Below are 13,049 nucleotides of genomic sequence, written 5' to 3' on the forward strand. Positions count from 1 at the left end.
ATGCCCTGTGTTTTTTTTTAGATACTGATGTACCATAAAATATGTATATGATGACAGGAAAAACCCTGCTAGCAGTAAAGCCAAGGGCTCTGGGTTACCCCAAAGACTCTTAAATGGCTAACTTCTTAGACATAAGAATAACAAAAAATCTTACTTTAACTTACTTTAACTTTATACTGCTCAGGAGTTACTGGAAACTTAGCTCAGAATTACACAGGGTTTATGTTCATCTGCAGCAGCAAAGGGTGTTTGATGAGCATCAACATAGATAGTGAGTGATATCCAGGGGCATCTATAAATTCTACTTTTTATGTAGTGAGTTTGCGTATTTGATAAATTTTGAAAATTCTCATGACATTGTCTTTCTTTCCTTTCCTTTCCTTTCCTTTCCTTTCCTTTCCTTTCCTTTCCTTTCCTTTCCTTTCCTTTCCTTTCCTTTCCTTTCCTTTCCTTTCCTTTCCTTTCCTTTCCTTTCCTTTCCTTTCCTTTCCTTTCCTTTCTCCCTCCCTCCCTCCCTCCCTCTCTCTCTCTCTCTCTCTCTCTCTCTCTCTCTCTCTCTCTCTCTCTCTCTCTCTCTCTCTCTCTCTCTCTCTGTTTTTTGGAGACAGGGTTTCTCTGTAAAACAGCTCTAGTTGTCCTGAAAACCAGGCTGGCCTTGAATTCAGATATCTGTCTGCCTCTGCCTCCTAAATGCTGGGATTAAAGACATGCATCACTATAACTGCTTTTCTATAGGACCATGAAAGCATTTGAAGGCTAGTGTTCAGGACTCCTGTAGGGGCTGCTTTACTAGCCATCTCCTTGGGAATGCTAATCTCCTTGTTGCATCAGTTCTCCTGATCTAGCAAGTACTCTTATATTCCCTCTTTTATTTTGTCCACCGTAAATCCACGAAGATGCATTAACATTTTCCTTTAGCAATATTTCACTTCCATGCATCTTCCTGCTTATTGAAGTAACCAAGCAGAGTTCAAACCTATATAAGTACTCATTTTCCAAACTTGCTCCCAAATGATTGAATTTTAGAGGAGAAATTCTCATAGGTAGTGAACATTTATATTTCAAGTAAGTGAACTTCTTTATCAAATTAACATTCAAAATAGACTTGTCATCCAATCCCTAATTTGATCCTATGGTTCATTTTTCTCAAAACTCTTTGCAAATTCCCTCTTCCTTTGGCAATATACTTCTCAGCTCGCCATTCCATTTTCTACATCCCTGGAGGAATGAACAGCCACTGAGTTTGAACTTAATCACACTTCCACTCTACAGCCTATCAGTTTTATTTTCTCCATCTTCATTGGAGATGTCTCTGCCCTCTTCTCTTTCACTTTCTCAAAGACTTCTCCCTATCTCTCCTGCATTAATCCATTCTCTCTATCTCTCTTGTTCTAATAGCCTTATGCCACCTCCCACCTATTTCTATTTCTAGGACAAAAATCCCTATCAAAATCCACATTGAAAATGGGAGCCATGCCCCATTATTTAGATACCTTTTACAGCCTAACTGCCTATGCATACTATTCTTTTTCTTGCTTCTCACTCATCTTTAAAATTCCCCCAGTATGACTTTCATACCCCCTGGGCACATTTTCTCATGAGCGTCTTTGATGACTTCCATGTTGTTAAAATAGCAAAATTTTCACTAAGAGTAAGTGACTATTGAGTGCTCAGCTGTAAATGAAACATCCATGTATTTTTTATGACTGTTTTACATTTGTGTGATGGTTTTAAATACTAAACATATATAGTGCTAAAGGTGATTTTTAGAAAGTGAAGACATAGCTTTACATATCATTCCAAAGAAGTTTTGTTTTAGTGTTTGTGCCTTAAGGTTCTTAGTGCCATTTCAGTATGATAATTCTCAACTTTCATAAACTTTGTATTTGTTTCCTGTGTGGTAAATGTATTTCCTAATTTTTGTGTCTATTTTTTAAATTTTTGTTTTGGTTTTAAGGGTCTGATTTGGTTTTGGTTTTTGAGTCAGGGTCCTTTGTAGCTCAGGGTGGCCTACAGCTCTGTCTCCCTGAAGATAATCTTGAACTCCTGATCTTTTTGTATCTCCCAAGTGAGTGGATTGGTTAGTTGGTTGGTTTAAGGTAGCCCTAACTGGTCTGGAACTCAGTATATGGGCCAGATGGCATTGAATTTGAGGTAATCCTTCTGCTTCTGACTCCTAAATGCTGGGATTATACCCAGCTTGGCCTTTATACCCAGCTGTTCTGATATGTTTTAGTGAGTGCCAACCAAGTAGCTTCTTGGCAGAAGAGGAATATTAAAGAAACTTGTTGCTTGGAGTTTAATTATATTTAATATTTGATACCTGGTTGCTTTTTTATAATATTTAGACAAACAAACATACATTAAGCCCTCATATAATAGGTCATTTGAAGTATATAATATTGAAAAAGTATGTATAGTTATTTCTGTTCTATCCATATATAATAAATAATTCTGCCTTAGGCTTTGTCTTTGACCTTTCTTGAGAAGGCACTTCCTCTTCCTTATCAGCCTTCTGTGGTGTGTGTGAGTTTGTAAAGAGTCTGAGTAAGGCTTTCAAAACTGAGCAAGCATACTGTGCTTTACTCTACTACAGACCTTTGCTTTCATTTTTAATCTTCATAATGAAAAAAAGTTTTCTATTTTCTTGGTTTCAGTTCAGTCATAGTACATTAACACTTGTATTTTGTTTAAATTCACTTCTCACATTGTTTAATTTTTAAAAGTTCTCTCTAATGTCTTTTAAACAATACTTGACTATATGGTTACATTAAATTTTGACACCCTTCCCAAGGGGGGAAAAAAAACCTTGACTGTGTGGAGATGTTTTATTCTGTTATGGGAATAAGAGTGTAAACTTTGTCTCGTAGTAACATGACTAGTCATTTCAAACTGAGAAATAATAATAGTAAAACACAAATAGCTAAAGGCCTATTAAGTCATAGGAGTCTCATACAAAGTAGACCTTGTGAGAGAAATTTTATGTGTGATAAACATGGCTAAGATTAGAAGGGAATTACTTATACTATGTTTTTCTAAAAACTGAATCAACTTTTAAAATCTATACTGGCTCACAAAGTGAAAGCAATTGTGCTTTCTTGGAATTTTGATGTATTATTATTCATTCACTTATTATTATTTTTAATTTCAATTTTATTTTACTTTTTTTGAGAAAAAGGCTCATTAGTCATTATGTGTCTGTCCTCATATAAAGAAAAACAAAGAATTGGCTTGATTTGTAAAGTACCCAAGTAGTATTGTCAGGTAATAGGTAATTCCAGGCTCACTTTTAGTTCAGTCTCTATGGCTACATTATTAAAATGTGTTAGAAATCATACAAATTTCCAAGGTACCAGAGCACTTGCCATTCAATTGATTAGACAGATATAAATTCTTTAGCTCTAATGATGGTGATATCATTATACTTTATAAAACTAATACCTCAACATCAAGCAAAATAATTAATTAAATATCAATAAAAGCCTTTTCATGTTTTCATACTAGCTCCGATGGGCAGCACTAAAATAGCTAAGATATGCCAATAGATCCACATCAAATGATGGGTGATATCTGGTCAGACAACTATTGTTGTGTGCCTAATGGAGAAAATATATTTAAAATACAGTAAATCTGGTGTTAAGTATGGATGTCTTGAATAGCTTCCTAAGACATGTTTCCATTCTTAAAATATTTTCACTGTGTGACTTGTCTACCCATAGTAGAGAAAAATGATTTTAAAAATTGAAAGTAGGAAATATGAAGAAAATTGTTCAAATTGTAAATGTTGTCTTCTCTTTAGGGTTAGGTTATCAGAATCACATATTTGGATTCTTAAATTAAATCTAATAGTAGTCAAAATCTGTAGATGATTTTGTAGTTAAATTATATTAGAAATTGAATTATATAACATCAAAATGGAAAGTCTGAAGCAAATGTATATCCTTAACTCCTTAATTGTTGGAAGCCTGCAGCCATGCAGTGATTCAGTCATGGAACCTTGATGAATGTCAGGCTATCTTGCTGATAACTTCCCATGTCATCCTCCAGGGAACAATGTGTTGCACCTCTTCTGGCTATAGTTTATCTTTAGAGGATTTAGTGATATGATTATCATTCCGTCACATCCATGAACCACTTTTTATTTCAGTGAGTGGCCAATATAGATACTGAATTCCAACAATATAGCTGTCAATACATAGCCAGTTGGCAACTGAGCATTAGTGTATTCATCTAAATTTTACCAGTAGGCATATAACCCTCTAAATGGATGTATTTGCATGGAAAATTCCTTCCCTAGCTGAGCAGACACATAAATACATTCATGACTAGTGTCTCCATTATTGGCTACAATAGATAACTCTACTGTAAAGGTCATAGTTGTCCAGAAAACTTCTTTAGGTAACAAGATTGCTTTGCACTACGTGTTGGTAAGCAAGTTACTAACATCCACGGCACTTCAATAAATACATTTGGAATGGTAGAACTTCACTTTCAAGGTAAAGGAAACAGTGTACCTGGGGATATAACTCAGTGGGTAGTGCTTTTACCTAACATATGTGAGGTCCTGGGTTCAATCTCCAGGTTAGAAAAATAAGTATATAAATGAGTAATAAACAGGAGGTATGAGAAATATAAGAAATATAAAAGCAAACTAATGTTTAAAAGTAGTCTCCTCTGGGTCATTTTTGTACATTTGGTTCTGATAGGTTATAGGAACTTCTGTTATGCAATATGCATCAATGCCTTCGTACTATTTCCTTATAGACAAAAAAATAATTTCCTTTCTGTACTATATTCTTTCAAAAGTCTTGATTGCCTCTATGCAGTGATCAGTGATAAACCAAATGATTTCACTATAGTAAAAATAATGAAAAAACAATGAGTGCACAAAGGAATTTTAAGGTGACCAGATATTGGAAATTCTGAATTCCAAATTGAGGTCAACCAATCTTGTTGGCATGGTAACAGAAAGAAGCATCAGTGCCCATGATTTAAACTGAAAATTTAGCAGTTAACTAAAAGGAGAAAATGTTAAATTAAATCTGGCCTAATAGAATCTCCATACACAAAGAACTGCAACCAAATGTACAGAAATAAACTATTACTAAATTCACCCTTACAACAATCAGCTATGTCTTAACCAATCACAGCAGCCAGACTTCAACTCATCACCACTGCCAACTGATCAGACCACGCCCATGTGAGGCAGATGATGACCTGTAAACCCTAAGCAGTTTCTCTAAATCATGACCTCTTTCTGTCTGTAAACAGTGCCTGTCTAATTGATGGACTGAGCTGTCTGAATCTCTTCTTGAGTCAGCTGGATTCATGAATCATTTTTTGCTCAAATTGTAATAAAAATATGTTTGAAGATTTTCTTCTAATCAAGGTCTGAAAGATGTTCAAGCTATGAACTCTGAATAGGCTAAGACTCAGAATAAAAGGCATGGTAATGGCACAAGTCTTAAAGAAGTTAAATTTAGATAAGAATTGCAAATAGAACTTTATAAAAATAATGTAAGTGTAGACAATTATTTATTGTATTCATCACTTCTATAGCAAAGAAATTAAGAAATAATATTTTCTACAAATTGAAAAGTGAAGATATTGAAAAATCAGAAACTGGAAAATTAAAGCATGATAAAGAGAAGGAAAAATGATAATTTGTAACAAGCTGTGATAGTAATGAATTACATATTACGGGATTTCCTGTGGGATTTCGAGTTTTCTCCCCATCTGCCCATCAACACTCCTTGGGTTACTTATGCACTTTCACTATCTCGGATGGGCTTCATTTGCTTTTACTTCACCAGTTGAGAATTAAAAGTTATCTAGAAAAAGTAAAAAGTAAATTCCCTGCTATCTAAGGAAATTCCAATGTCTTTTTGGCAAAGGATGTAAGCTGGTAAGGCTTCTTGTTTTCTGCCTTATGCTGAAGTCAGGTAATTTCATGTCCTAAGTTAATTAGGCAATGTCACACAGACACTATCCAGGTATCGAGATGGACACAGCCCTGACTTTATTATTGCTTCTTGTTTATCAACAGCTCTTGTGAAAAACGCTCTAAGGAGAAATCATTTAGAGAACATGCAGTGTGTTATGAGATGTTTTGCATAAGCTTCTGTGTCCAGCAGAATTCTGAGATTATGTGCAGATCATCATGTACTTTTGGGGAGACTCCTCTGAATTAGTCTTTGCTGAAGCCTTCAATCATAAAAGGGTACTGCCAGGAATAGCTACAAAGCCTGGCAAATTTATCATTATTTATAAGAATGGTGTTGATAAAACTAAGTTGTTTTGCTGGATAAAAACCTACATAAATATTATCAACAGACAAATATCTTAATAGTGGTAGTTCTAACACTGTTACCATTAATTTAGCTATAAGAAATTATAGTTCTAAGTATAATCTAAATACAAAATAGAATTGTATTCATATTACATTATATAGTTAATCAGTGTTTTTATATAAGTGACACTAGAGTAAAATCCATGTTACACACATAAATGCAATGGTCTATGTGAGTTATTATTATTCCCTAGCAACTTGAATCTTCATCTTATAGAAATTTGTTATGGAACTAACCCAGCTTCCCACACACAGAATCACTAGAAAGCGAAGGAAAAGAGAGACTTATACTATCACTTCTCACATGATAACAGTTCATATACTGACAAGTTTTTATTGCATATTTGAATACCTTCAAAATAATTAAAATTCAGGCACCAATGCACTGTTAGAAGAGAGTCGAGCTTTTGGTGTAATTTCTACTTGACAGTAACTACAAGGGCATTCTTACTTTTCATTTCTTCTTCACTCTCAATGGTATTCATGATGCTGTCTAACGTTTCATTCTCTTCAAGTTCCTTCCTGAAACATTTATGCTTTAGGTTGCCCATGAACAACTGGAGTCCAATTAATGCAAAGACACTGAGACAGAACACAGTGAGGATCATGACGTCAGACAGCTTCTTCACTGACTGGATCAGGGCCCCCACGATGGTCTTCAGGCCTTAAAATGTAGGGGGAAAAGTACATTCACAAGGACATAAAGGCTCTGGGTGAGAAACAAATCAAAACACAAGCCTTACTAGAAATGCATGCATTATGTCAAATCAATGGTCTTAAATAATTGAAACCAGAGAAGTCTTCTGGTTCAAAAGTGTGGATCTGCACAATTTGCTTCTATGAACTACCACAAGTGGTTAAAACTAATAAAATATTCCCAAAGAATCATCAGATTCATTAGTTAAGTGTGGTGGTTGCTGAAACCATAGCCACACTTACAAATATAATTTTTGTAACTGCTAATTCAGTAAACGTTGGTCAAACAAACCACCTCTACATAATGAAACTAAAAATGTAAGAAACTGAATAGAAGCACACAGTGACAACGTCTACTGAACCAATTTTCAAGTAAGAAACAGTTTGTTGAAAGAGATAAAACAGTGTCATGCAATGCCCACATGCTTATATTTCTTATCTTCTTAATTACATGAAGTTCTGCTTAGTTGAAATTTTCCTTCCTGAAAAAGTGGAAAATTAGACCTTTGGCAGGAGGAAAAATTTCAAGTGGAGATGTGAGCCAAGTGGTCATCTGCCTTCTCCAAGACCCATGCAGCTGGTTAAACTCAAGGGCTGACTTTTTAATAAAGATTGCAATACAAAAACAGAAGAAATGCAATTGGGTTTGAATTACAAAAGGAAATTCTTTTCTCCAAAAGATCAAAATCAGCCCCTGTGTTTAACCCCACTCTCACCTGGAATGACTGATATTGTTTTCAATGCTCGGAGAACTCTGAACGTTCTCAACGCTGAGACATTGCCCAGGTCCACAAACTCTGTCACATATCTGTAATAGGGGAGTTTATACACAAACACAGTGACAACACACACACACAGACAAAGAAAACTCCCAAACAGCTGGAGTTGAGTGGCCTAATGCTCCACACCAATCTTACCTGGGATAACAGAAATAGTTTTCAAAGCTCTCAAGACTCTGAAAGTTCGAAGAGCTGAAACATTGCCTAGGTTTACAAATTCTGTTAAATACCTGTAGAATTAAATCAGAGTTATTCAGAATCTAGGTAGAGTCTTAATACTTACCCGTGCTGTTACTCAAAGTATTTTCTATATGTAGTTTGGCAAGTCTTTTCCTATCCTAATTTAACCTAATGTATATGATTTGAATTATTTGACAAAAGTACAAGTATTGTATTTTAATGTGGTTCATATGCTTAAATAGTCAAATGTTATTGGCTTAGTATAGTAATACAGAGTTTTAATCTCCTACAAAATATTGAAAGCACTATACTAAGTAAAAGAAGTCAAACACAGCAAAATTCTTTCAAATGGAATGTCCAGCATTAGAGGTTTCCATAGAGTAAAAGCAATGTGGTATTTCTAAGAGTCTGTATTAAGAGGAGACTCATAATCAGTGACGGATTTCGTTTTGGAGTGAATAAAATATTCTCAATTTAGATAGTAGTGGTGGCTGTGCAATTTGCAAGTATACTAGAAAACACTGAATTGCATACTTAAAAATGATGAACTTAGTGATACATGAATTATAACAACAGAGAATGGGGAGCCATGAGAAGAGTACCCATATTTCCATTTTCTTATCCATAGGAGACAACAGAGCTACAGCTTCTCTATTGGAGGAAACCTGATGAGTAAGGAGGTGGGCAGGGATGAGGGAATCCGAGACTAGAAATCTAAGACCTTCTGAATTGTCAAAAGGTCTCAGGTAGACTTTGATTACTTTTATAATCCAAGATAATAGAGGAAATTATATAGGGTTGAGATTTTAAAAAAAGATTTCTGACAAATGCATTTGCAAAAAGATATGAATAACTGAAAATTATACTTAAAGTAGACTATGGTGTATATGCAATAGCTGTATAGTACATTAATGATAGGAACAGTGTGTGATGACAACTCTGTTAAGAATATTTAACTTTTTGTTTTAATAGACTTACTAGCTCATGAATACAGGCACTGTGCTTACAATCAGAGGTCTTTAGTGAGCATTATGAGTGCTTCTCACACAAATATTAGCTTTTAAACAAAATCTCAAGAAAAGTGTGTACCTAATTAACATTGTATGCCTACTCATATAATACATGCCAATTCAAGTCCAGAGCAGGAAGAAAGATAATCTTTACATTAAACATGTTTTGGGTGGAAAACACTTTCTGAAAAAAATATGTGAATAAGTCGTTTTTATACAAGTCCATTTACCTTTAAATATAGTTATTGTATGCAAGAACAATCAGTCTTCAAAAGTTGTTTTTACTGGAATACTATTCTGACACCATAAAATTTCCATTTAAAAAAATTGAGAGTACTTACGCAAAAACAATGACTATAAAATCCAGCCAGTTCCAAGGGTCACGGAGGAAGGTGAATTCTCCCACACAAAAGCCTCTTGCAAGGATTTTTATGAGTGATTCAAAAGTATATATCCCAGTAAAAGTGTATCTGAAGTAAAGAATCCATTGAAATGTTAGTTGTGAAATGAATAACATCTCATTAAAATCTTTACATTTATTATCCCTGATTAATCAAAGGAAGGTATCTCCTGGAAGCTGCTGATGAATGGATCACCCCACCTCACAGAATATACTACACAAGTGACTTCCAGAAACTCTTAAAATGTCCTTATCAGAGACACTCACAGAAGACACAAGTACTGAAAAGACTGAGAACATAGGTATTAGATCTGACTAGACAATCCCATCAGAGTGACTAAGAACAATATAGTCACTAACATGAGATATGTATCATGTTTATGAACATGAAAGGGGATATGATAAGTTCACTCTTCAGAAACACGGTAGTATATAATGATTCAAACATATTCCTAGTAAGTTAACACAAAAGAAAGAAAGAACTCAAAGAAAATTGTATGCATGAGAAGATTAACTACATTGTTTTATAGATTCATTTAGCTTCTCAACTTCTGTTAGGAAAAAGAAAGCATGAAAACGGTCATTTAACTCTACTTTAAAATATACTAATGCACACTTACTCTACATTTTTGGTCCAGTCTGGAGGGCTGCTCATGGTCATGAATATACAGTTGGTCAGGATTGTGCACATGATTAGCATGCTGAATAAGGTAGCTGCCAGTCAAGGAATGTGGGACACCACGAAAGGAAGAGGTGATGATGACATTGGTTGAAATGCAAACAACTTTTCTTTAGAAAATAATCAAGATGGATGCATAGATTATTTTTTTTTGGTGCTTTGAATAAAATTAACATATTCTAAAATACTAACAAGACCACCCTCTCATTCTCTTTTGAGAATAACTTACATTGGAATCTATAAAGATCTCTCAAGGTGCAGAAGAGCCCAGATCTAGGTCCAAATATAGGAGCAAACCCAGTATCCCACTTAAGCTAGGCTTTGGAAAGGATATGAATGCACTAAAATCTTAATAGATATTCTTCTTAGAGGACTGAAGGGGGACAGCATGTACAAAGCAGGTGTGGCATTGAAACGGAAGATTGCTTTCCCTTTGTTCAATACTATAAAAGTCTGCAAGAGGAAAAAGAAACAGGATGAAGCTGTGCCCCCAACATTTCCATCCAGCACATTGTTATGAGCAGTTCATTCCTCCATATCATAGTGCTGGGCAGAAGAAAAGCTGCTGTGGGACTTTACAAGCAGTTCCAATGCATGAAAGCAGGTGTCAGTCACTTTGGCCAATGAATTACAAGGCTGCTTCTTTTCAATAAATGAAGAATTGAACTATATACAAGTATATATCTATATCTGTATCTATATCTATCTATCTATCTATCTATCTATCTATCTATCTATCTATCTATCTATCTATCTATCTATCTATCTATCTATCTCTGTCTATCTATCTATCTATCTATCTATCTATCTATCTATCTATCTATCTATCTATCATCTATCTATTTAATCATGGGATGCATGCCCAATTTTTAAAAATTGTAAAAATACATCGTCGTCTACAAAGTTCATGCTGATTAACCTCCAAATAAAGTTGCCAGAAAAAAAGTCTCATGATGTAAATGTGTTTGTGAGGATGTGTTGGAGAACAATTAGAGTTCTTCTCAGCCACACACAGCCCATGGGGAGTGAGGTGAACACTTTGAGGGAACTTCCAAGATATTAAGTCTTTCCTTTGTCAGAGCCCTTCAATGATTGCAATCACTTGTCATAACCGAAATTAATTTTAAATATAATTTTTCTCTCTTCTATTATACAGATTTTACCATTGGGCAGAAACTATTTCTGAATTCTACCACAACACCTTGAGAGTTATAGAGAATTGTCATGGTTAATACAAAATGGATTACATTTTTTTTCACAAGTAAGGCATGTCAGAGTTGGACGTATCCTTTCTTTCCTTGGTGTGTGTGTGTGTGTGTGTGTGTGTGTGTGTGTGTGTGTGTGTGTGTACATGCATGCATTTACCTAAGGGTTCTGATGCACATACAAATGTGTGCATATGAATGTGAGAGCAGAGGACAACCTCAAGTGTATTTTTCAGGTATAATAGACCTAGTTTTTATGAGACAGAGTCTCTGACTGGCCTCTACTCTAAGATTTTGCTAGGCTGGCTGGTCAGTGGGCTCCAAGGGACATATCTATCTCTGACTTCTCAGGGCTAGGGACATAAGCCATAATGTCCACTTTTCTTTTTAATGTGGGTTCTGGGTTGGAACTCAGGTCTCCTTGCAGTGCACGTACTTTGATGATGGAGCTATCTCCCCAGCTGGGGAACATCCTCCAATCAGTCACTTTATTCTCATATTTTAGTTGTGTAACTGTAATGCTCAAAAACTAAAAAATGTGTTTGCTAACATTCATTGAAATTTTGAAAAATAATATATACATGTAGATAGCTCAATTCTTCCTTTACTGAAAATAAACCATCTTGGAGTTAATTAGCCAAATTCCTTTTTAAAATTTCATTTAAAAATTTAAAATAAAAAAATTTTTAAAATGTTTTGTTTCCCTCGAGACAGACCAGTGACTCATGGCAATGAACACTTGCAAGTAAAGATGAGTGGACTAAATGGTACACTGTGTGACTCAGTGGGCCACACTACAGCTTCTACAACAAGGTTCTTCTTTTTTTTTGTTTTTGTTTTTTTCCCTTGGTTTTTGGTTTTTCTTTCAAATTTGTTTTTGATTTGGGGAGTAGATAGGGAGATAAGTATGATCAGAATGCAATTTATAAAATCTACAAAGAATCAATAAAAAAATATAAAATAATAATTATAAAATTATAATAATTTTATAATATTATATATAATATAATATATTATAATAATTATAATATATAATATAAATATATTATAAAAAATAAAATAATAATAAAATAAAATATAAAATAAAAAATAAAAAAAAGTATAAAAAACAAACAAACATGTTTTGTTTCAGCCAATGCAAGGTAAGTGACATCTCCCATAAATTTTGCATTTAGTTAAACAAATTGACAAATGATAACTACAAAATAATAAAACAATCCAAGACTAAGTTTAAATCATATTATGATTTTCTGCACTTAGAAGGCAAAATTCTTGTGTTATCTAGAAGGCAGTGATATTTTTCTTTTGTTGTCTTGTTTACTGAGATTTATATCTGTTTATAAACAGGCTTCCAACAATAGATCCTTTTCACCAAATTGGGGAGATAAGCTTCTAAATCTGTACTTTTGTATGGGAAATCTATTTTTTCTTTTTGAGGTAAGTATTGTCTCAACAATCTGTGCCTTCTACAAATGCATAGTGAGGAATTGTGTCAAAAAAGGCAAAGAACAGAGTCAAAACTAACATAAAAACCACTATGCTTTTACAGTCTTAGCAAGATCAAGTTACATTGCTTTTGAAATAAAAAAAAATGACTTTGGTGTTCTAATTTTTTTCCTATTATTGAAGACTGATTTTCCCTAACATCAGTCTGCTGATTACCGTCATTCTTCCTTCTACTCCTCCCAGTTCCTCCCCACTTCCCCTTTTGCCTGGATCCAATCCCTTTCTGCCTCTCATTAGAAAACAAA

General features: G+C 34.3%; 1 protein-coding gene across 5 annotated transcripts in view; it reads right to left on the reverse strand.

Moving 5' to 3' along the window:
• Positions 1-13,049, reverse strand: part of Scn9a (sodium voltage-gated channel alpha subunit 9) — a 146,941-nt gene that overhangs the window by 73,253 nt on the left and 60,639 nt on the right. For 3 of the 5 annotated variants that reach the window (XM_042275386.2, XM_015996013.3, XM_042275385.2), the window contains exons 3-7: positions 10,428-10,546; positions 10,035-10,124; positions 9,356-9,484; positions 7,963-8,054; positions 6,801-7,013 (exon numbers count right to left, since the gene is read on the reverse strand). In XM_042275386.2, coding sequence (XP_042131320.1) covers positions 6,801-7,013; positions 7,963-8,054; positions 9,356-9,484; positions 10,035-10,124; positions 10,428-10,546 — 643 coding nt within the window. Of the gene's footprint in view, positions 1-6,800; positions 7,014-7,761; positions 7,854-7,962; positions 8,055-9,355; positions 9,485-10,034; positions 10,125-10,427; positions 10,547-13,049 lie in introns of all 5 variants that reach the window. The other 2 variants (XM_042275387.2, XM_042275384.2) reach the window with 1 other exon arrangement.

The sequence above is a fragment of the Peromyscus maniculatus genome, chromosome 4 (genome assembly GCF_049852395.1).
Source record: "Peromyscus maniculatus bairdii isolate BWxNUB_F1_BW_parent chromosome 4, HU_Pman_BW_mat_3.1, whole genome shotgun sequence".
NCBI classification, from domain to species: domain Eukaryota; kingdom Metazoa; phylum Chordata; class Mammalia; order Rodentia; family Cricetidae; genus Peromyscus; species Peromyscus maniculatus.